The following is a 25,675-nucleotide window of genomic DNA, read 5'->3' on the forward strand; positions in this document are numbered from 1 at the left end:
TGGGATTGAGTAGGGGAGGAGTCAGAGCCAGGGCCTCCATGCCAGGTGGCAGGATGCCAGCAGCCAAGGCTGTACCTTTGGTCTAACGGCCACCACCAGAAGGACCTCCCCAATGCTCCAAGGGGCCTGCCAGCTTAGATCTATATTTACTTTAACTTTATACCCCTGAGGTGCCATTGATGTCCTTTACACAGCTGAGCAGCTTCTTCCTTTCTATCGGGCTGACAAACCTTGAGAGCTGCAGTTCACTGATTTACAAAGCTAATTTCTATCTTTTGTTTGGACGGAGTGTGTAGAGTCAGCCAATTAGAAATCTACCTTTGGGAAAATGGTTGTCTCCTTCTGTTCCCTGGCGCGTGCACACTCAGGATTCCCATTTGGTCCCAATAGTGAGATTTTTGAAATACACAGGAGGTTGCTGGTTTGCTTTAGCAGAATGAAAGGGAGCACAATTTTTTCTTTTTGGATTACAAATGGAAGTTGGATGCTGCTATAAAAGGCAGTCTGCTATATCAATCTCACTCCTGCACCATTTTGCCAGCAGTTTATGTGGCTCAGGTCTCTGGTCGTGGTGATCCCAATCAGGGGATCTGAGCCTTGACAGTCCAGGGAGTGGGCCTCAGAACGTTCTGAGGCTCAATAGCGGCCAGACTGGCGGGAATAGGGTTAATGAAGCTAGGGGCATGTGCAAGCATCAGTCAGAGTGGTGTGTTGGTTAGTTTGCTCAAGAGGGTCAGCCCAGAGAAACTAAGGGGGAAAAGAGTTGGGGTCAAGAGGATGGGAAGGGGACTTGGGAACCTATTTGTGAAGGTTAGAGGTTGAAGGCTGGAGGATGCAGGATGACAATCGTAAAGGGAAAAGGGAGGGGTGTCAACTGTATTTTCAAAGAGAAATATGGTAAAGCGTGAATGGGAATGGGGTAACATGGGAGGGGGCTTTGTCCATGGTCAGAAGCACTTAGCTTTGGGGTGGGAGGGGGGTGCGGGGGAGTGTATGACCACAACTGGCATGATTCACTTATGGAATGGACTTGGGTGTGGGGGTGAAGGGGGTGTTGGGGTGGGGGAAAGGTGGACACGTACAGACTCATTAGACAGGTTGAGTGAAGATGTGGAGAGGTATGAGTTCTGTGGGGTTTACAAAAAGATCTGTTAGAAAGGGGTTGTGGATGTTGAGTGTCTCATTGACAAATGAAACTGGAGGCTGGAAGTTACTGGTCGAGGAGTATTCACCTCCCATTGTGCTGGAAATCAAAGGCATGTAACGTGGAAGGAAATGGCTATGACTACACCCAGAGTGACATGAACTTGAAGGAGGGGTCTGTAAGATCCAACCTATGTGACGGTCTCTAGGAAGCAGCAACATTACACTCAAACTCACACAGTGTGGAGGGCATAGACTGGTGGGTCCCCTAATCCTAAGGCATTATGTGCTGTACACCTCCCCTGCCCCCACATTACTGGCCACTTCATTCCCCTATCCGGTTTAGACACAGAGGCCAGGGGAAGAATAGGTTGAGACAAAAAAACTGCAGATGCTGGAATCCAAGGTAGACAAGAGGAGACTGGAAAAACACAGCAAGCTAGGCAGCAGCAGGAGGGGGAGAAGGGAGGGGATTTAGGAGATGGGAAGGGAGGTTACTTGAAATTGGAGAACTCAGTGTTGGGTCCTCTGGGCTGTAGGCTGCCCAAGTGGAAGATGAGGTGTTGTTCCTTTAATTTGCTGCCTGATTCGCTGTGGCAATGGTGGAAGCAGAGGATGGTCATGTCAGAAAGGGAATGGGAAGGGGAATTAAAATGGGCAGTGACTGGGAAATCAGGTCGGCCCCTGCAGGCCTGCCTGAGATGCTCAGCAAAACGTCCTCTGAGTTTACGTTTGGTCTTCCTGGTGTGGAGAAGACCATATCAGGAGCACCGGATACAGTAAACTAAATTGGAGGAGAGGCAGGTGAACCACTGTCACACCTGGAAGGACTGTTTGGGACGCTGGTTGGAGGTGAGGCGGGGGGGGTAGGTGAGTGTACCAGCAGGTTTTGCATCTTTTCAGTTGCAGAGGACGGTACCTAGGGGCTTGTCGGGGTTGATGGGGAGAGTGACGTGAACCAAGGATTGGCGAAGGGAACGGTCCTTGTGGAAGGCAGAGGGGTGGGGAGGGGAAGATGTTCTTGGTGGTGGGGTCTAGTTGGAGTTGGTGGAATATGTTGGACGTGGAGACTGGTGGGGTAACAGGTGAGGACAAGGGGATCTTTGTTTTTATTGAATTTGGTGGGGGGAGTGAGGAATGGAGGAGGTGCAATAGGGGAGACGCATGCTGTTCAAAATAGCTAGACATTTGGGATGCTTGGGAGTGGAACATCTCCTCGTCTGAGAAGGTGTGGCAGAGTTGGAGGAATTTGGAGAATGGGCTGGAGTTCTTGCTGGATATGGTGGGAAGAGGTGTAGTCCAGGTAGTTATGGGAGTCTGTGGGTTTATAGTAAACATCTGTCTGAAGACTGCTGCTGGAGGTGGAAATGGAGAGGTCAAGAAAGGGGAGGGAGGTGAACCAAGTGAATTGGAGGGCAGGATGGAAGTTGTGGGTGAAGTTGATGAACTGCTCCAGTTCAGCCAGGCTGCAGGATGCTGGAGCGAGGGACATTACAGGATGAAGAGCAATGCTGCCAGCAGAATGTTTGCTATACAATCAGAATAGTTAATCTAACTTCCACATGCTGCAGCTGCATCTCAACACAGACCCATGGCACCTCCTGACAAAGTTACATTTGGGGCCACACAGAGACTGAACTAAATGAATCTCATAAAAATGAATCAAATTTATACAGAATTGAGCATTTTGTATGCAATGTGCTGTCATTTGTGCCACCAAAGTGTCCTCAGTAAGTTTTTTTCTTCCTCTTCCTCCCACTACATCTCAGTATTCTGTCAAGTTCCGCAGCTGGGGTGGAACGAACCTACACAACAATGGAGGCCTTTAGCCTTGAAAGATTTGTCAGCTGATCCTGATGGTGTTTGTTTCTTATAGCCCAATAACACTGAGGTTTTCTTGCCAGAGGCAAGTGACCCATTTGTGGCAGTTTCCTAAGCTCGTGCTACGGAGTACAGACAGGCTCGAGGTTGAGGGCCCATCCACCTCGGGAGTGTACTGAGTGTAAATTTGGGAGCTTCCTTATGAGGAAGGGACACCTGTAGTGTGCAACATGTTCCCTACCACTGTTGTTGTGCCTTTAGTATTTGGGATTAATGGCTGGGCAGATGGGGTGCAGGTGTTTAACCTTCTCCAGCAGACACTGAGGGCAATGGGCCTGGCTCCTCATGCCAGCCACCAACCTGTCCACAGCAGCACCAGACAGTCTCATGTTTGAGGCAGTTGGATCTGTATGGTGGAGTCTCAGTGCTGGGGGTGGACGTTGCCTCCCACTTTCCTGTTTGCTGCTCATGTCCTTGCCTATATGTGCGGGTGACATCGCTGATTTCTGATATGTTGGAATTCACTCCTGCCTGGGGCTGAGTAGCTGCATGGTCTCCACAGCCTGTCGGGTCGGTGGTCTGGGATGTTTCATCCTCAGTGAGTTGCAGAGCAATCGAGGTGAGGTTTCATCCGCTTGTGCTGCCAAACTTTCTCAGCCTTTATTCCTGATGAAGGCCTTTTGCCCAAAACGTAGATTTCGAAGCTCCTTGGATGCTGCCTGAACTACTGTGCTCTTCCAGCACCACTAATCCAGATTTCCACAGATGTGTCTGTATCTGAATTGTTGGGGGAAGGGACAGCAAGAGGCAGCCTTGCTGATACTTCCTCTGAGGCCTCAGAATTCTTATCCTCAGAGGTTGGGGAGGTAGCTTCTGGGGGAGCAGGCATTTCTCTCCTGAGGCTGTGAACTTCCCACTACTATCTGCAAAACACAAGGGAGGGAATGCATAGTGTCTAGTGGTCCAGTGCAATTATTGACGCTGAAGTAGGGTTACTTTGATAGGTTCTGTGGAAGGAAGAATGGAAAGCTGAACTGAACTGTTTTTGTCCTGAAAATTAATTTGTCAGGCAAATTGATATCTAGGTGGTTTAATTAGATATATACATATTTGTGGTTGCTGATGCAATAGTCATTAAGGATATTGAATTACATGCAACTGTAGGTATCTTAGCAAGACTTTTTGACAAGAATCAACTGGTCAGAAAAATAAATACCCATCCAAATCCAAGCGAACACATTGAAAAAACTGCGGCTGCTGTAAATCAGAAACAAAGACAGATAATTGCTGGAAAAGCTCAGTAGGTCTGGCAGCATTTGTGGGGAGAAATCAGAGAATACTAAGGACTGGTCACTTGACCTGAAACATTAACTCTGATTTCCCTCTACAAATGCTGCCAGACCTGCTGAACTTTTCCAGCAATTTCGGTCTTTATTTCTAAGTTGGATCCAAAACTGGATCAATAGCATGAACAAAGAGTTGAACTGTTTTTGTGACTTGGAGACTTGTTACAGTGAGGTTACTCAAGGCTCAACTGGAGGTCCCTTCTCTTTTGTAGTATCACTAAGTTAAGCTTATTCATATGAAAATTAAACCATGAGAGTTAAAAATTGGGAGGGAAAACAAGGCAGGGGAAGACCCAAAAACCATAGGTTGGTGAGAAGTGTAGAGGGCAAGAAGAAACTTTTGAGTGTGTGTCTAAAGATCCTCAAAGGTAACAAGGCAGTTATATAATGTCGTTAATGTTTCGTTAAATATACTTTCCTTTAATACACAATGAATGGATTATGAAACCAGCAAGATTATACTTAAATTATATAAAATACTGGTTAGGCCACAATTAGAGTACTATTAGAGATATACTAATTAGAGTGAGGAAGATAGCAGAAGTGAAAAGACAAAATGGATAAATATATTTCCTGAGGGGCAACATGTTAAATTTGTCATGGGAGGACATGTAACAACAGGAGTGGTAGATTTTAAAAGCTATGGCTGCAGCATTTCTGGGAGTGAGTAAACTGTTTTCAGGAAATGCTGAACCAGTGGTGAGATTATGAAAAATTGGTAGCTTTGAATGTGCTTAATATTGGAATAGATGAAATGGGCAAGCAATAATATTAATATTCTTCATAATATGGGGTCAGTTCATTGGTTAATGTGGGGGAGTAATGGAGATTTCCTTCTATAAGAAAATTAAGTTAAAATCTGATTTAATTTCATAGAATCCTGACAGAGCAGAAAGAGGCCTTTGGTCCAATGTGTCTGCACTGACTCTCATAACAGCATTCCACCCAGACCCCCACCCTATCCCTGTAACCCTGCATTTACCATAGCTAATTCACCTAACCTACACATCCCTGGATGCTACAGGACAATTTAGCATGGCCAATCCATCTAATCTGCACATTTTTGGACTATAGAAGGAAACTAGAGCACTAGGTGGAAATCCGTGCAGGCATGGGGAGAATTCAGAAACTCCACACAGTTGCCCGAAGCTGGAATCAAACCTAGGTCTCAGCTCTGTGAGGCAGCAATTCTAACCACTGTGCCACCATGCTGCCCTTTTTCTGGTCTTTTAGTTATGGGGATTGTGTCAATGTTACTAATTGATGTTGATGTGTTATTAGGAAGTAATATGACGAGAAATGTTGCCATCTCCAGTGATTTATGAAAAGCGTAAGAAGAGGTTAAAACTGAAACTAAACAAATAATTAATGCACTGAAATGCATGGCTCACTGTCTGTCTACCATAGAAATTAGTTTCAAGGTAAGATGTATCCAAAGAGTCAGAAATTCAGACTGATAGTGTTGAAAGGACATTGGATCTAAGTCAGTGTTATTAGCAGCTGGAGGTAAATTGGAATTGTCTGAATAAAACCTACAGATTGAATCCAAACAAAACATGTCAAAACAGTTAGCAACAGCATTCCAAGTTAATAATGGAGTAAAGGAAAGCATTGCTTTGAAACTGACACTCAGCTGTGACAGTGATGATACTAGAACATAGAACAATACAGCACAGAACAGGCCCTTCGGCCCACGATGTTGTGCCGAACATTTGTCCTAGCTTAAGCACCCATCCATGTACCTATCCAATTGCCGCTTAAAGGTCACCAAAGATTCTGACTCTACCACTCCCACAGGCAGTGCATTCCATGCCCCCACCACTCTCTGGGTAAAGAACCCACCCCTGACATCTCCCCTTCACCTTAAATTTATGTCCTCTTGTAACACTCTCTTGTACCCGGGGAAAAAGTTTCTGACTGTCTACTCTATCTAGTCCTCTGATCATCTTATACACCTCTATCAAGACACCCCTCATCCTTCGCCGTTCCAATGAGAAAAGGCCCAGCACTCTCAATCTATCCTCGTACGACCTATTCTCCATTCCAGGCAACATCCTGGTAAATCTTCTCTGCATCCTCTCCAAAACTTCCACATCTTTCCTGAAGTGAGGCGACCAGAACTGCACACAGTACTCCAAATGTGGCCTAACCAAAGTCCTGTAAGTTGCAACATCACTTCACGACTCTTGAATTCAATCCCTCTGCTAATGAACGCTAATACACTATAGGCCTTCTTACAAGCTCTATCCACCTGAGTGGCAACTTTCAAAGACCTATGAACATAGACCCCAAGATCCCTCTGTTCCTCCACCACACTAAGAACACTATCGTTAACCCTGTATTCCGCATTCTTATTTGTCTTTCCAAAATGGACAACCTCACACTTGGCAGGATTGAACTCCATCTGCCACTCCTCAGCCCAGCTCTGCATCATATCCAAGTCCCTTTGCAGCCGACAAGAGCCCTCCTCACTATCCACAACTCCACCAATCTTCGTATCATCTGCAAATTTACTGACCCACCCTTCGGCTCCCTCATCCAAGTCATTAATAAAAATTACGAACAGCAGAGGACCCAGAACTGATCCCTGCGGAACTCCACTTGTAACTGGGCTCCAGGCTGAATATTTACCATCTACCACCACTCTCTGACTTCAACCGGTTAGCCAGTTTTCGATCCACTTGGCCAAATTTCCCTCTATCCCATGCCTCCTGACTTTCCGCATAAGCCTACCATGGGGAACCTTATCAAATGCCTTACTAAAATCCATGTATACTACATCCACTGCTCTACCCTCATCCACATGCTTGGTCACCTCCTCAAAGAATTCAATCAGACTTGTAAGGCAAGACCGACCCTTCACAAATCCGTGCTGGCTGTCCCTAATCAAGCAGTGCCTTTCCAGATACTCATAAATCCTATCCCTCAGTACCCTTTCCATTACTTTACCTACCACCGAAGAAAGACTAACTGGCCTGTAATTCCAGGGGTTATCCCTATTCCCTTTTTTGAACAGGGGCACAACATTCGCCACTCTCCAGTCCCCTGGTACCACCCCCGTTGACAGTGAAGATGAAAAGATCATTGCCAACGGTACTGCAATTTCCTCTCTTGTTTCCCACATAATCCTAGGATATATCCCATCAGGCCCGGGGGACTTGTCTATCCTCAAGTTGTTCAAAATGTCCAACACATCTTCCTTCCTAACATGTATCTCCTCTAGCTTACCAGTCCGTTTCACACTCACCTCTTCAACAATACGGCTCCTCTCATTCGTAAATACTGAAGAAAAGTACTCATTCAAGACCTCTCCTATCTCTTCTGACTCAATACCACAGTCTCCCACTACTGTCCTTGATTGGACCTACCCTCGTTCTCGTCATTCTCATGTTTCTCACATACGCATAAAACGCCTTTGGGTTATCCTTGATCCTATCCGCCAAAGATTTTTCATGCCCTCTCTTGGCTCTCCTAATCCCTTTCTTCAGGTCCCTTCTGGCTATCCTGTATCCCTCCACTGCTGTGTCTGAACCCGGTTTCCTCAACCTTATGTAAGCCTCCTTCTTCCTCTTTACAAGACATTCAACCTCCCTCGTCAACCAAGGTTCCCTCACACGACCATTTCTTTCCTGTCTGACCGGTACATACATATCAAGGACACGTTGTATCTGTTCCTTGAAAAAGTTCCACATTTCCACAACATCCTTCCCTGACAGCCTATGCTCCCAACTTATGCTCCTCAGATCCTGTCTTACAGCATCGTAATTACCCTTCCCCCAATTGTAAAACCTACCCTGTTGCACGCACCTATCTCTCTCCATAACCAAGGTGAAAGTCACAGAATTGTGGTCACCATCACCAAAATGTTCACCCACTAACAAGCTCATCACTTGTCCCGGTTCATTACCGGAGTACCAAATCCAAAATGGCCTCCCCTCTGGTCGGACAATCTACATACTGTGTTAGAAAAGCTTCCTGGACACACTGCACAAACACCGCCCCATCCAATCTACTTGATCTAAAGAGCTTCCAATCAATATTTGGGAAGTTGAAATCGCCCATGACTACTACCCTGTGAAACCTTGAGGAACGATGCATGTTCTTGAATGGAAATTAAATTTCATAATAAGAAAGCTATGAATTTTGTGAGAAAAGAATTAGACAAAGCTCTTGTCAAGTGAAAGACGATAAACAATTCATGAACTAACCAGTCAAGAGGATCAAAACATGTTACCTTATCATCAACATAACTGTAACAAGTTACTTAAAGAACGAGGATTTCTTTTTTAGTCTGGATTTTTCAATTCTTTCTGTCAGTTCTGTTGTGGAAAGATCACCAATACTCAGAAAATTTCTAGGAGATGCAGAAAATCCTTCACGAAGTTAAACTTTTATTTGCAAACAAAAGGTGTGGCACTCAGAAAATGTCTTCCCTGTCTGCCCCACACAATCTTGGGGCCTTTCCTGATTGTACTTTTCCAGGTCCTGTGCTTATCTGGTGTCATTAGCATAACCAATCACACTAGCTTGCTTTGTCTTTCTAAACTAATCACCTCCTGCCACACTGCTCTGCTACTTTACACTTAACCTATCACATTACACCTCATCTATCACATGATTTAACTCACCTATCATAGTGTGCTACCATTATCTGTTACAAGTCCAGCTATAGCTCATCTGTAACATGATCTTATGCATGCATTACTCCACTAAGTTAACTACATAACTGCCAAAGTAACTTCCATATATTCCATATTCTCCCCTTTGAGACCTATTGGTCTCACACAGAGAAAGAATACAACGAGCTGGATGTACAAAGGCCAAATGGGTAGCTCCATCCCTGAAAGAAGGCAAAAACAATTTCCGGGTTCCAGTTCTCAAAGGATTCTCCTTCCATTCCTGGAGTCACTGAGCCAAAAACCCATCCCACAATAGCTAGAACAGGAAAAAAGACCAAAGGGCCCTAGCCAATCTAAGTGCAACACAACGCAATTCAGGCATCTTCGTCTGGACAAGGCTTCAGCACTTCAGCAGACAGCAGATCATAGTAATAGAGTGTTGGAACCTTAGTGGAAGAAGGGATGGTCCAGAGTTTACCAGAACAACAGAGAATTGCTGCGCAGCAAGACGCACTAAAAAAGACTTAGTAAGAGCTATAGCACAGCAAAAGACAATGCAACGATGATCAGCATGATACCCACAACAATCCCAATCTTGGCGAACCAAGCCCCCCATCTACCCAAAACACTATCCAGCCACCCAAAAAACCGATGGCTGAACCCCGCAGTCTCCTTAAGCTCCTTCCTCAGATTCCTTAGCTTATCCATTGCCTTGGTAAATGATCCTTCCAGGCTAGCATTATTGGTTTCCCCAAACAGTACATAGACACCACCTTTCTTAGCCAACAGCCAGTCCAAGGCCTGCCTATTTTGCTGTGCTAATTTGCTGGTCGCATCCAACTGCTCACCTAATGCTGAGAGGGTATCATCGATGTAATTAAAAAACTGCTGCTAGTTGTAATAGATGTAATTAATCCATTCAGCAATTTTGTTGAATGGCAGGGATAAGTGCTTCCCAGCTTGTGGCAATTTCATTCCAGGCTTGAAGTTGTTGGGGATGCCCCTTGCCTCACCTATACCATCAATGCGTATCACTGGATCAGGGTCATACGCCCGTTAAAGGTGGTGAAAAGTCTGTTGTGATAGGGCGTCAAACCGGGCCTGTGGTGACACAACAATTTCATGGAGGAGCATCACAACGGTACAGACAGCATCCCAGCTGGAGGGAAATGTCGGACACAGCCCCCCTTCAGGCCACACAGCCAACACATATCTGCTAAGGGAACCTGCTGAGAATTCATAATGAACTCGTGGTATAGCACATTGGCACCAAAAGTTGTGTCAGTCTCAATGTCAAGCATGTTCCCACAAAAGCCTTCAAAGTGGCCTACAGGAACAGAGCCATTCCATCTGAAACGTTCAAAGCTCAAACCTGTACACACCACAAAATCAGCTACAGAGAACATCTGGTTACTTTTACTGGTAGACCAAGGAGTACCATAACCGCAACACTGTTGGAGCTGCTGCCTCCCCCATTCATCCTGACGGAGGAGACAGCAGAAAGGGCAGTAGGGGCTGTATATATAACAGTGAGTAATTCGGATCAAATGGCCGAAGGGATCGTTGTCGTTGCCAATCAGAGTAGGTGGAAGAATCATAGAGCACAGGCATGATGATGTATGACTGTTGCAACTTAGCACACAGGAAGCAGTCCCATGTAGTCAGCATCACTGCGTGTAATTTGCCTATTGGTGCCAATGATGCTACGGGCAGACAACCATGCTGGGGGAGTAGGCTCCACACTTCTTACTCCTCTATATCTTTTGGCTAGGCTTTGCAGGGCATTGGCACTACCAAGTGAGATCTGCCAGGTCTGTCAAATTGATGGTCCCCAAGACTGTGAAGGAGTAGAAAGGTTGAGGACTGGGGAGGGGGACTAATTCTTTAGTTCATTTTCTCCCATTTTTCAGAAATTTTTATGATATCATTTCTTGCTACTGGTAATTTCTTACTCAATATTTCAACTGCAGTCCCTTTGTCCATAGTTAAAATTATGTCAGTCTAATTAATATACAGTCCTTGTTTTTTAAAAATTCAACAGTTTAGTGACACTTTGAAAAATTTGGCTATTTTCTGCTAGTTTACTCTTAATCGTCTGTTACCAATCTTCTGGCTTTCAATTTCACTCAGAATCAGTAATACGAATGAAAAAACAATCTTTGCTTACCTGTTCTGCCTGTACAGACCCCTGCTCTTTCCAGGACGGTATCCACAGAACTTTCTATCCTGCTTGTTCAGACCCTTAATTCCCTAGGGTGATATACGGCAGGATTTTCTGTCCTGCCCTTTCAGACCCCTTAATTTCCTAGGATAGTATCCGCAGGGACTTACCTACACCACGTGGAATTTTATCTAATTCAATCTCTTTGTTCTACACCTATTCATCCCACTGCACAGTTTTCCTGAACAATCCTCTGCATCTCCCCAAACTTTAATTTACCATCTGCCTTATGGTTTGTTGGATTGGAGAGACCCTTCGGCAGTTTCCCTGCACTTCTGCGTAAGACTGAGAAGTGCCCTGCAGCTGCTGCCTCTTTTCGGAGGGGGCGGGGGTTCTTTCCAACCCTGTCTGCAATGCCAAATTTGTTATGGAAAGATCACCCAATACGCTGAGAAAATTACCAGGAGACGCAGAAAATCCTTCACAAAGTTAAACTTTTATTTGCAAACAAATGCTGTGGCAGTCAGAAAATGTCTTCCCTGTCTGCCCACATATTCTTGGGGCTTCTCCAGTTTATTCTTTACTCGTTCCTGTGCTTATCTGGTGTCATTAGCATAACCACTCAAATTAGCTTGCTTTGTCTTTCTAAAATAATCATCTTCTGCCACATTGCTCTCCTACTTTACACTTAACCTATCACATTACAGCACAAACGTCTTTAGCATTAGCTCAATTATCACCTAGGGGAAAAAGTGAGGTCTGCAGATGCTGGAGATCAAAGTTGAAACTTTGTTGCTGGAACAGCACAGCAGGTCAGGCAGCATCCAGGGAACAGGAGATTCGACGTTTCGGGCACAGGCCCTTCTTCAGGAATGAGCAGAGTGTGTTCAGCAGGAGAAGATAAAAGGTAGGGAGGAGGGACTTGGAGGAGGGGCGTTGGAGATGTGATAGGTGGAAAGAGGTCAAGGTGAGGGTGATAGGTCGGAGTAGGATGGAGGCGGAGAGGTCAAGAAGAAGACTGCAGGTCAGGAAGGCGGTGCCGGGCTGGAGGGATCCGGCTGAGACAAGGTGGGGGGAGGGGGGATGAAGAAACTGGTGAGCGCAAGTGTTGCACCTCCTGCGGTTGCAAGGGAAGGTGCCGGGAGTGGAGGTTGGGTCGGTGGGGGGTGTAGATCTGACAAGGGAGTCGCGGAGGGAGTGGTCTCTACGGAAAGCTGATAGGGGAGGGGAGGGAAATATATCCTTGGTGCTGGGGTCTGTTTGGAGGTGGCGGAAGTGACGGCGGATGATGCGCTGTACATGGAGATTGGTGGGGTGGTAGGTGAGGACCAGTGGGGTTCTGTCCAGGTGGCGGTTGGAGGGGCGGGGCTCAAGGGCGGAGGAGCAGGAAGTGGAGGAGATGCGGTGGAGGGCACCGTCGACCACGTCGGGGGGGAAAGTGCGGTCCTTGAAGAAGGAGGCCATCTGTGTTACAACACAGATGGCCTCCTTCTTCAAGGACCGCAATTTCCCCCCCGACGTGGTCGACGGTGCCCTCCACCGCATCTCCTCCACTTCCTGCTCCTCCGCCCTTGAGCCCCGCCCCTCCAACCGCCACCTGGACAGAACCCCACTGGTCCTCACCTACCACCCCACCAATCTCCATGTACAGCGCATCATCCGCCGTCACTTCCGCCACCTCCAAACAGACCCCAGCACCAAGGATATATTTCCCTCCCCTCCCCTATCAGCTTTCCGTAGAGACCACTCCCTCCGCGACTCCCTTGTCAGATCCACACCCCCCACCGACCCAACCTCCACTCCCGGCACCTTCCCTTGCAACCGCAGGAGGTGCAACACTTGCGCTCACCAGTTTCTTCATCCCCCCTCCCCCCACCTTGTCTCAGCCGGATCCCTCCAGCCCGGCACCGCCTTCCTGACCTGCAGTCTTCTTCTTGACCTCTCCGCCTCCATCCTACTCCGACCTATCACCCTCACCTTGACCTCTTTCCACCTATCACATCTCCAACGCCCCTCCTCCAAGTCCCTCCTCCCTACCTTTTATCTTCTCCTGCTGAACACACTCTGCTCATTCCTGAAGAAGGGCCTGTGCCCGAAACGTCGAATCTCCTGTTCCTTGGATGCTGCCTGACCTGCTGTGCTGTTCCAGCAATAAAGTTTCAACCTCAATTATCACCTAGCCTATCATAGTATGCTATCATTATCTGTTACATGAGTCCAGCTATAGCTCATCCTTAACATGATCCTATACATGCTTTACTCCACTACGTTAACTACATAACTGCCAAAGTAACTTCCATATATTCCATAGTTGCAGCTAGATTTCTCAGTTACTTTTAAATGGGATTATAATATGTACATGATGGTAAGACTATACAGCCCCATATTTTGAGCTGTACAAGTTCCAACCTTCTCGCCGGGTGAGAACACAGGACTACTAAAGTCTCAGTTTTATCACTGTTTGCCTCATAGGCTCTTCTAAATTTTCATTGAACTCTACTTCAAGATATATTTTATTCACATTATATTCTGCCAAGTTTTTTTCCCAGTTGTTTAACTGTTTTAACCCTCTGCACATGCCTTTCCACCTATTTTTGCATCATGTTCAACATTGCCTAAAATACACTCACTTCCCTCATTCAAGTCATTATTATTTGTTTTACATGACTGTGACCCCAACACTGATTCCTGCAATGCTCCATAAGTAATAGATTGCCATCCTTAAAATGTTCCCCTTATTCCAAATCTCTTTCTTCTACTATTCAGCCAATTCTCCATCCATGCTAATGTATCATCTCCAACAGCATGGGCTGTTGTTGTATTAAGTTGCCTAATGTGCATTACCTTATCAAATTCATTCAGAAAATCCAAGTTCCTTACATCGACTGTTTTCCCTTTATGCGTCTGCTTGCTGCTTCCTCAAGGAATTGTAATGAATTTGTATGGTCTGATTTCTCCTTCGTGAAGCTATGCTGACTCTGCTTGATTGTATTATATATTTCTTAATGATCTGCCATTACATCCTTTATGAAAGACTGCAACATTTTCTCAGTAACAATAGGTGTTAAGATAATTGGCCTACAATTTCCTGTTTTTAATCTCCTTTTGTTTTTAAATAAAGATGTTACGTTGGAAGTCCTTTGGAACTTTTCCAGAATCTATGGATGCATGGAAAATACCAGTGCTTCCACTATCTCTGTAGATACCTCTTTTAATATTCTAGAATGCATTCCTTCAAGTCCAAAGAATTTATCAAGCTTTGTTGCCATTTGTTTCCATTGTAATTTTCCTCCTTTTTGCTCTTTGATATTTTAAATTCTTGGAATACTATTAGTGTCTTCTACTGTGAAGTCTGATGTAAAATATTTCTTCAACTTCTCTGCCATTTCCTGTGTTACCTGAAAGGAGTATCAAACCTTTTATGCAGATATTATTCCCCTGTGTGACAGACAAGGGAGACTCAGACTTTAATTAAAGATACTATCTTAATTGGCACTTTAAAAGTTAAATATTCAATATAAAACACACATTCATGGCAAACATTTACTTCTTATTTTGTCCAACTTAACTTCAGCTTTAACTCACTCCATTTAACTTCACTTTACCTTATTTTAGCTTAACCCACATTTAATTCTAACTAATTCTAAGTTTTACTTGAGACAAATACTACCCTGATTCAAATGAAGTTACCAACTTTGCTCTGAGTGTAGATCTTGCCTTGTGATTCTTTGTCTTCTCTGAACATAACTTCAGGGCACGTACTTCTCAAATGTCGGTCTCAAAGGCTCCTCTTGCAATTTCTGCTTTGTTCTGCTGAGTTAATCAGCAAAATATGTTCATTTCCAGAAACATCTCTGTCACTCGACCAATGATCACCCCTTTCGATCCCACCAATGGACTTTACTAGCAAACGATGCCCAATTATTTATGCTAAGTTGTAAACAGCCATATTCATACTCCATATAATGCAATATGGTGTCAGTTTGTGTAGCAGATAGCCATGAAATCTCCCGCATTTGGTCAACATAGGAAACAGCAGGTCACAGCTTATAAGTCAGGTCATAATATATCCTGGCTTCAGTTTAACCTAGGTCAGAATTTAAACTAGCTTGACCAAAGTTCCCTGTATGCTTGATTGTACCTCTTAACGAGTCTCGTAGCCATTTCTGCTGCTGGCCACCTAATCACCCTTGTTCTCGAAAGGGCTGACTTTCACTTTTGCCTCTCTTGTTTATATACTTACAAAAGTCCCTGCAGTCCCCTGCTATTACTTGCACGTTTACTCACAAAGTTCTTCCTTTTTTAATCTTTCATTGTTGGCTTTTAAAACTTTTTCCATCCTCAAGCTAACCTTTAACTTTTCTTTCAATTTTTCCTATTCTTAGCTTCCCTGGTTAACCATGAAAATGAATATTTTTCACTTGGCTTTACTTCTTTGATGAAGACAATCAGGCCATGGTGCTGAAGAAGGAAATTCTGTCACTGGAATGGTTCACAATTGATAAGGGTGGAGTGTTGAATAGGCTGTCGATGATTAAAGTTAATAAGAAATATGATGACATAAAATTCAAAAATATTGAAAGTAAGAGTAGAAATTGTAATGGTGTTGAATACAATCGTTCAGTTTTCCCTAGACTCGGAGGTACCTGAAATCTGGAGAAGTACTGAAATTATAACCTTGTTCAAAAAAAAACTTAAGGATTAGCCCAGCAATTACATAAAAGTCAGTTCAACTTCAGTAGTGGGGAAGCTTCTCGACACCATTATTTGGGATAGAGTTGGTAGTTACATGGAAGAAAAGGTATGTTGTTTAGGATGAGTCAGCAGGGATTTCTAAAGGGGAAATTGTGGTTGACTAAACTTGCTGGCATTTTTGAAGAGTTAACAATAATCATCTCTTGTTAATGTGCAAGTTTATGAAAAAAACACAAATGAATGGAGTTGGACTGAAGAATTTGTTTCTTTTGCTATATGACACTATGACTCTATAAGTCAGAATGCACGTTGAAGTGTCAGTGCAGCCACAATGGACTGAATAGCCTCTTTATGTATCATAATAATTTTATGATTTTGATATTTGATAAGAGAAAAGTGCTTAACAATGGCCTAGTACAACAACAAACTGGGACACCATGTTAGGAAACTTAATTTATTTGCAGTTTTTAATAACATCATTCCTTAGATAAAAATGCAATCTTACAGGAATATACAATGTCCAATTAAAGATTAACTTAAAACTTGTTTTAGGTCAATACATTCTAAATTTTACGTGCGAGGACAAGACGGCTTATCCCACCAGAGACAGAATAACATTACAGTTACAAACTGTACAATATTATTTACAAATTATCTATTTTTCTGTTTTGCTTAACAGAGTACAAAAATGTTGAATTTAGTGATTCAAACTGTTTAAACAGGTGATAAAGAGAACACAAAAAGGTAGGGAATTAATCATGTATTCTGCATGCAATACTAAATAATAATTTAAATAAAACAACAGTATTTGCAAAATCTACCAACAGTGTTTCAGATAAGTCTGGATTCACTCAAACCCCTGACAGAAATAGCTTTCCACAAATACTCAGTTACCATATAACTTTGGGGATTAAAGGGAAGTGTGTTTTTGTAAAAGACAAATGGTTTTAAATGTACACATTACAATTTTTCATCCTTTTTTGATCCCTGGCCTTGTCTCTGCTGACCAGCATATGCAATTCCAGTCCAATAGTCATCATTAAATATAGTCTCAAAAAACCTGCTATGTATGCTATCATTATGTTGCCAAATCTTTCTCACCTGAGCTTCTCTTTGTGCTGTCCTAAACAAGCAAATTATTCATTTATGTACACAGTTTGCAAGACAGCTATAAATACCTTCACTGTCTTCATTGCATTTTCATGTCTTATTCCCTAGATTTGTTTTTCAGGTAACAGAAGAATTTTAAGGAAGTACGTAAGGTTGTCATGTTCAATGATTACCTAATAATATGCCTGGAGCAGTGCCCATTGCAAATAAGCTTTGAAAGAGAAATCATCAATAAAATGTTGCCAACAAAAATGTAGTAATGCTTGCTTAATATCTTCATATAATTCCTACAATCTTGGAACCATACCTCCCCATCATCCTTCTGCGTTATGCATCCGCACCATGCCATTTGCAAACGGTTCCACTCTACATTTATGACAGAGGTCCAGAGCTCAATTAAATTTGCAAGGTTAGGTCTGTTTCATGTCCAAGCACACACAGTGGCAGTTCCTGGATTTCATAATCAGATCAACAATATATAATGGCTATGAGGCTTTACAAGACCCCACAGCTCTGTTGTTATAGGATTGTATTAGAGTTGTATATCAATTCATAGGAATTCTAACCTCATTGAATATTTAATTATTCAAAGCAACATGTTTCAATAGAAATAAAAAAAATTACAAAAAAGTCCTATAACTATTGTACATCAAGTAAACAGGGCTACATTCAAACCATGTCTTTAATTTACAGTATATAATTGGAATAAAAATTAAATATGCAAAATCTCAATATTAGCTTCGGTATGAAATTATATTCAGAGGGTGAAAAGACAAAACAAAAAATGACAACAATATTAGGACAAACAGTTGACGCTGGACACAGTATTATTACCAAATAAGACAAAATAATATATGAATTGTTTGAGACTGATATTTTCAATTCCCTTTCACAGATTTTGCATTACCATGATTATCATTAGGTGCAGGCACAACACAAACAATATAAAGGGTAATAATCAAAACTAATGATTGATTAGCTGGTGGCTCTAATATTTTAGTGTTGTGAAGGTGCTAAATTGTATTAAAATCACTTTAACTTTAGAATGCTGGATCCATTGTTTTCTTTGTAGTCTGCATTTTGTTAACTGAATTATCACATTTCTGCAGAATTGATTTGCATGAAATATTTGTTTAACTGATGATAGCATCGAGAGGATGATTTTTGGCAAAATGCAGTTTCCACCAGCATCCCATATAGTCAAAACTTGACCGTGCCTTTTGTATGATACCAGATACCATGCATACTCCTTCAGGCTTTTCATACTGTACACCAAAATTACATTGTTTCTAACAGACAACTGCAGTTAGGGCATAAAGCTGAAAAAGTAAGAAACATTATTTGCTGTAAACTACATGTAAACCAATGCATACAGCAAATTAAAGTTGCTAGTCAATTTCTAGATTTTTGCAGTATTGGTATTGTCATTTAATGAGTTCAGAAATTGCCTTTCGTTTATCCTAATTTTGGCAGACAGTTAATAAGATGTTTTTAAATTCTTCAGGAACACAGGAGAAGCAGAAACCCAGTCATCCCATTTAGTCTGCTCCAACATTCAATCAAATGATGACCTATCATCTACCTCAATGCCACTTTCCTGTGCTATCCCTATATCCCTTGGTGTAATTAATCTCCAGAAATCTATCGATCTCTGCCGTGAACATGCTCAATGATTGAACTGTCACAGCCCTCTTGACTGAAGAATTCCAAAAATTCACTGTTAGTGAAGAAATCATCCTCATTTCAGTTTTAAATGGCATTCCCCTTATTCTGAGATTCAGTCCTCTTGTTCTAGACTCACCAGCCAGGAGAAACATCCTATTTACATCCATCTTGTCAAGCCCTGTAAGAACTCTATAAATGTCAAATAGATTATCCATAATTCTTAGAATATCTTGAAAAATAAAGACAAAGTTTCCTCAATCTTTGTCTACGCAGGGATTAGGTTGGTATACCTCTGTTGCAGTCTTTCTTTGGCAAATGTATCCTTAGATGAGAAGACCAACACTGTACACAATGTTCCAGGGCAGAATGGATGTAAGTTTGCTCACTGAGCTGGAAGGTTTGTTTTCAGACATTTCATCACCATATTAGGTAACATCACCAGAAGTCACTGGATGCTCACTGATGATGTTACCTAGTTTGGTGACGTAACATCTGAAAACGAGCCTTCCAGCTCAGCGAGCAAACTTACATCCAGAACCTGAGCTACAGATCTTCTCCAAACTTGCTAATAGGACAGAATTTTGTGCTGCTCTGGGAAACAGAAGAAAAACGAACAGGTCTCAATGTAGAATCCCAATGGCGGGATGAAGTTTTGCCATTAAGTTCTTTTGAACTTTCAAAGCAGGTTGAGATTCCTAATGCAAGTCTTGTGAACACTTTTTCATCCAATGAACTCTCAGTGGGAGATCAGCTTGTTAGAATTAAGTTTTCCTCCCAATTACGTTCTGTGTGAGCTAGCAGTACAGGTTATAAGAGACAGATACCTGACGAGGTAGACTACATTTCTGGACTTTAGGGTGGTTTAATTGCTATCTTGTCCTTCTAGTGAAATATTTTTACATGTCATGATATTAATTGAGATCCTATCCTGGACAGTTCAAGCTATCTGGAGATTGAACAAGGAATGGAGGGTGTCCAGGGTTGAGTTTAAAAAGGCTGGAAGAGGGAGGGGAGGGCATTTGGTGGAGAAGTGCATGGCTCCCTCCAGGAAGGATGCCACACTGTCCAGAAAACAATGAGTTGAGGAAGGAATGCAGGCTCATTAGGGAAGTGTTTAGTTGCAAGTGCCCAGTATGAGAGCCCCAGTGAAGTTCCTTGTTTGCAGAAAATTAATGACTGTCTGTGAGTCCTTTCAATATGCTGCAAAAACATTCAAAATTTGAGAACTGCTTGCCCATCAATCCCATAAGATTCATTAAGTTCCTTGAATATGTAATATGATTAAAAAAGACTAACTGATTAAGTGAGAAAAGCCCAGTCACCTCCAAACAGAAATGATGCTCACTTCTAGGACAGCACCAGACTCTTTACTCTATAATGAAAGATTCTATCCACTGGAATCCCTAAATTACTAGATTATTTTCTCAGCATACATGAAGAGAGATGTGATCTGGACAATTTATTGATAGTTTATGAAAAATCTATGTCTTCACGGAGAGTTAATATTAGCATAGCTGCCACTAAATAACACATTTATATAGTTCACACTAGAAAGACACCAATGACATCCTAAATGCAGCTTGTCGGATTGCATATATTTAATGTAAGAATAACGAAAGTTAAATTAGCATCTCATCTTTTTCCTTTGTATAAATATTAATAATTCCTTATGCTATTTGTGTTATCCTAAGTAAACTGCAGATGACAGGATGGGCATATCATTTCAAACTCTCAAATATGCATGTTCAGGAAAACACTGCTCCATATACAAAGAACAATAGTATAAGTAAAGAAAAATATTCATTAAAGTAGAACCCAGTTTTAACCAATGCAGTAGCCTTGCAGGGACAATGAAAGAATTAAAACTTGAAAGAACTTTCAAGTACAAATGAAACTCTCTCATGAACTTTGATCTCATGGCAGCTACTTACTACTTCAGCTCCCTCTCAGTCTTATTGGTTCATTTTAAAAAAAATTGTCATAGTTCATTCAAAATAAATGATTAACTTTGAAACTGTAACACATCATAATGCATGAAATGATCTTTAAAAACTAAAATAATGAACATTAAGTTACCTGGAATGTTTCTGTTTACTTTCTTAATCTTAAATACATAATTTTCATGCTTTGTATAGGCAAGTGGTATAACATTTTAGATACAGGGAAATATTTTCTAACAAGTCTATAATTTCTGCAGGCCACCTATAATCTCTAATTTGTCTACTGATCATACCTCCTGAATTTTGTAATAAGTAATGCTTATTCAGATTAGATGTGTTTGACAACTTTTTCAAAGATATATGAAGAAATAAATTAATTATGTCAAATGAGGATGGTTGTTACAGAGGATTGTCCTCATAAATAGAGGAGATTATTATGTATTATAATTTAGTTTATAGAAATATTTGTTACATATATACATCAATTTTCACACACTTGGTTATAGTGCTTGAGTGTAAAGTATGTACTCCATATCTTTACAAAAAGAGGTCAGAATATGAATTGCAGAAAAAAAAGTACTTCAAGTTAATAGTTAAACATGAAACTTAGGTCTGATTAGTATACCTAATGCTACCTCGAGTAGAATGAATGGATGTTCCAAATTTATGATGTCAGTATTTCCACAGCTTTTCTTTTTTACTCATGTATTTTACCTAATACCTTGATGTACATCATCCATATAACATTTTTACAAAATTAAATTGTGAAGCAAGGCTAACTTCACCAACAGTAAATTTATCTGTGTATTTCTTCCTGTTTTGTGCAGAACACTGATTGTGAAACTGCAATTTTTGTTTTCACCAACAAGAGATGCTATTGATTCATTCCCTGCAGTATATTTTGGATGGGATGGGCACCACTGTGACTGACTATTGGTTTAAAGAATGTTTAGTATAAAATTTGTCATGGAAGTTAGGAAAATAATGAAAAAATCTTTTATTTATCAATGAAAGTTTCTCTTTGGGAAAAAAAATTAAGCTGGATAAAACAATCTAATTAAAATTTTATTAATTTCCCAGAATGCATTGTAAACATCCTGTTGATTTCTTTCCATTTTGTTGCATTCTACAAACTCAATTTCTCCAGATATACCAGCAGCTAGAGAACCCAGCAATTTAAAGAAAAAGCTCAGTCTCCACTTTAAATATAGGCACAAGAACAGGATGTTGCAACTTTAACGGGAAAAAATAAAGATAAATTGAATATTTAAATATTTGTGGCATCTCCTTACAGAAACATTGATGTACACACACAGATTGGAACTCAGGGTGAAATCAATAAGAAACAAGTATTACAACAGCAGTGAACACAAGATATGCAAAATCAGTATATGTCAAATATATGAAGATGCTGTAACATCATAACTACAATATGTACATTTTAAATTTTGATTAAAAACATTTACTTGATTTAGCCTTAGAAAGCATTTAAAAGTTAAAATCTATATTTTTATATATAATATATATAATATATATACTCTTGGCACACTTGCTAATAATTTTAACGATTTTCATGCATTAAATATACACCAGTGTATTTAACAAATTAATTAGAAATGAATTGCTTGGCATTTTTTTTGTCTTTTCTCAAATGCTAAAACTGACTTGAATTCTAGTATTACAGGTTGTCAAACGAAAGCAATACAAGAATTCATTGCACTGAATAGACATAGATATATATTTCATACACTCATAGAGAAATATAAATTTATATCTATATTCAACATTTAATATATATGTACATACTTACATAATCTATGATTTAAAGTTTATACGCATATATTTTTGATTACAATCACACTTTATTGCATTGTTTTTGCATATCTTGTGAAACACAAGAGAATGGGTTTTTGGTGCTGGATTAATGAACTACGTTTTAAAAATTTAACAACATTTCAACTGTATAACTCATTGCAGACCCAAATGTGACACAGATCCACTACACAACCAATTAAATATAAGTAAAATTGTTTGTTTCACAATGATAGATCTGAGTAGACCGTGGATACATGCCATGTGTCATACCTGGAACCTTGGTACTGAAATCAGTTAAACTATCAAACTTAAAATAAAGTATTATTCTTTAAAACATAAATATTTCCATGGGATACATGCAGAAAAGACACAATGTTAAATGTGAATTTCTCTGAAATAGAAAATATCTCTTGAATTATTTTTTAAAAAATCCATCATGAAAGTAAGGAAATGCAGAAAGTCAAAGAATTGCTAAAACACCAACAAGCCACATCAAAATTAAGAAATTACCCTGCTTTCAGAATACAATCGGAGTGGAAATAAATGGGATGAACAGTATGCGAAACAGCTCACAGTCTAGCTATAAACACTTTTAAAAAGACCATTTTATTGACACGTTCTACATCATTAAAAGTGAAGCAGAGACAGATAATGCATTTGTGAACTGTGATACATTTCTTCTTTTCTTTCCCAAACAGCATCTATCTCTTAACTTCTCTCACTTCATGGTGTAAGAATCAAGAAATTGTACTTTGAGGTATTCTATATATGCTGGGAGGAACAAATCCTTCAAAAGTTATATTTTGTGTGCATACATGCATGGTGTGTACCCTCATTTGCATTTCTGTCTAAAACCAAGGCTTATTTAGATGTTGTTTGGCCAACCAGTCAGTTAGACACTCATCATCTCCAGAGTCCCTCCTATATACTCAAATTCTGACAATCTTTGAGCATATTTGAGATGTTGGATAGTATCTCTGCTGCAGTTTCAAAGGTCATGCCACTTTGTTACCTGAAATTGTGATTTTTATGGTGGTTTTAATTTTTTTAAAAAAGCATTCAGAGCTCCAATTGCTCAACGCAACTTCCAATTCACAATAGCAAATGAAGAAAGCAGCTGTTCTAGTTACTTCATGTACAAGAACAGTGAGGCACTTCTGAAACAAACTGATTGAAGCAAATAATGTAACCATCTTCTTATACTACAGGGTGCTTACATAAATCATCTCGTCTGCAAATTGCTTATCACTTTTTTCACAGTCCTGCCCTTCTTCTGTGCAATCTTGCACAATATCCTGTTGCTGGTAGTCTCTGCAGTTCACAAAGGGTAACAGATTACCATTTGGGCTACCCTTAGCTTTGCCATTAAGTAAATTGCCTGCTGCATTTTCCATCTCCTCGATTGTCATATCGCAAGCATCTGCAATTTCATGGGCTGTTGCAGCAACAAATTTTGGATCTTGTGCATATCGACCAAGCCCTTCCGAGATCAGGACCTTTTTAAGCAGACAGAAAATAAACATTACCACAAAAGGCTAAAAATTGGTCATAATATGTATAAATAATATTGTCTGACATTTTGAACGCTGTGATCTCGTGCATGGATGCTCATGAAGAGATAAGCATATACTGCAAAGTCCAACAAGGTGCTACACTAAAGAATGATTTAATGGCCTTCCTCCACTATTTGCTGTGTAATATTTTCTTAAACTGCTGGAGATAATTTGCACTTTTACATATTCCCAGAGCACCATTCAGAAAAAATCTGAGTAATGTCTGTACTTACTGGGCTGAATTTAACGCTAGTGGTGAAATCCAGTTTGAATGCTCCAGCAAATTCTGGAAACCCTGAAGCAATTAAATGACTATAATTAATTAATATAATTGTAATGGCCTGGCACTGTGGACTTCGTTCCCTGTAGGAATGAAGATTCCACCTCCAAGATCTATGAGGAAGATAACACAGCTAGATTGGAGCAGTGTCTCCCAGGCACAGTGGCCACTGACGTTCAGCTGTCTTGGACGACAAGTCAAACAGAAGGCCCCAGAGGATTCATCATGGCTGGTTAGGCAGTTCCTGACAGCCTGAGATGGGGTGAGTATGGGTGGGGAGAAGGAGTTGGTGGATGATGATTGGTGAAGAACAGGATTTTGCAGTGGTCAATGTTACCGTGTACCCAATCAGGAAGGCCATATGCACAAACTGGTTCTCACCCTAAATAACTTCTCCTTTCAATACTCTCACTTCCTACAAACTAGAGGGGTGGCTATGGGTACCTGCATGGGTTCCAACTATGTTGGATACATGGAACAGTCCAGCTTTCACAGCTACAATGGCACCATCCCCTACATTTTCTTCCGCTACATCGATGACCATATCGGTGTGGCATTGTGCTCCCACGAGGAGCTTGAACAGTTCATCTACTACCAACAACTTCTGCCCAGACCTCAAATGCATCTGGACCATCTTGAATTTCCCTCCCCTTTCTGGACCTCTCTCGTCTCCAGCGACCGACTTAACACTGACATCTACTTCAAATCCACTGACTCCCACAGCTACTTTGACTACCCCACCTCGTGCCCCCCCTGTAAAAATGTGATCCCTCACTCCCAATGCCTCTGCCATTTCCACTCCCAGATGTCCTCATACTTCCAGGACCATAATTTCATCTCCCATGTTATCAACAACGCTCTCAATCACATCTCCTCCATTTCTCTGCCCTCGAACCCCAACCCCCAACCACAAGAAGTATAGAATTTCCCTAGTCCTCACATTCAACCCCACTAATCCCCAAATCCAGCGTATTATCCTCTGCCATTTTTGCCATCACTGTAAGAGGTGCAAAACCTGTACCCACACCTCCCCACTCACCTCCATCCATGGCCCCAAAAAATAATTTGAAATCCGGCAGAGATTTACTTGCATATCCTCACACCTCATTTACTGCATCCATTGCTCCAAATGTGGTCTCCTCTACATCGGAGAGACCAATCGCAAACTCAAGGAAAGGTTCAGGGAACATCTCTTGTCCATATGCACCAACCAACCCTCCCTTCATTTGGCCACCCATTTCAACTCCCTGTAATTATGCTGCCCTTTTAAGGTTATTTTGCCCTTTTTTTTCCCAAGGCATCATAAAGGCAGAGGTGCTAATATGTCTGAACTGGCTACTTTAATAACGGCTAACAGATACTGCCTAAGTCAACAATCAGAGAAGAACTTTAAGGACTTTTAAAAAACATTTGTACAATGAAAGGGGAGTGGCCAGTTCTCTCAGTTCAGGGATTTTTAGTTTAGTTTCCAGCTGGGGGCACAGAGAAACAGCTGCTGGGAAAAGAGGTTCCATGCTGTTTCTCCCT

General features: G+C 41.3%; 1 protein-coding gene across 21 annotated transcripts in view; it reads right to left on the minus strand.

The window, feature by feature from the left end:
- Nucleotides 1-16,225: 16,225 nt before the first annotated feature.
- LOC122559424 (calcium voltage-gated channel subunit alpha1 C) overlaps nucleotides 16,226-25,675 on the minus strand; it is a 1,175,809-nt gene continuing 1,166,359 nt past the window's right edge. For 20 of the 21 annotated variants that reach the window (XM_087997307.1, XM_087997306.1, XM_087997303.1 and 17 more), the window contains one exon: nucleotides 16,226-23,811. In XM_087997307.1, the coding sequence (XP_087853433.1) occupies nucleotides 23,518-23,811 (294 nt within the window). In that variant the 3' untranslated portion in view covers nucleotides 16,226-23,517. The remainder of the gene's footprint in view (nucleotides 23,812-25,675) is intronic. The other variant, XR_015760447.1, reaches the window with a different exon arrangement.

Source organism: Chiloscyllium plagiosum, unplaced genomic scaffold (assembly GCF_037043375.1).
Source record: "Chiloscyllium plagiosum isolate Xiang-an unplaced genomic scaffold, Cpla_swu_hap1 HiC_scaffold_19, whole genome shotgun sequence".
NCBI lineage: Eukaryota > Metazoa > Chordata > Chondrichthyes > Orectolobiformes > Hemiscylliidae > Chiloscyllium > Chiloscyllium plagiosum.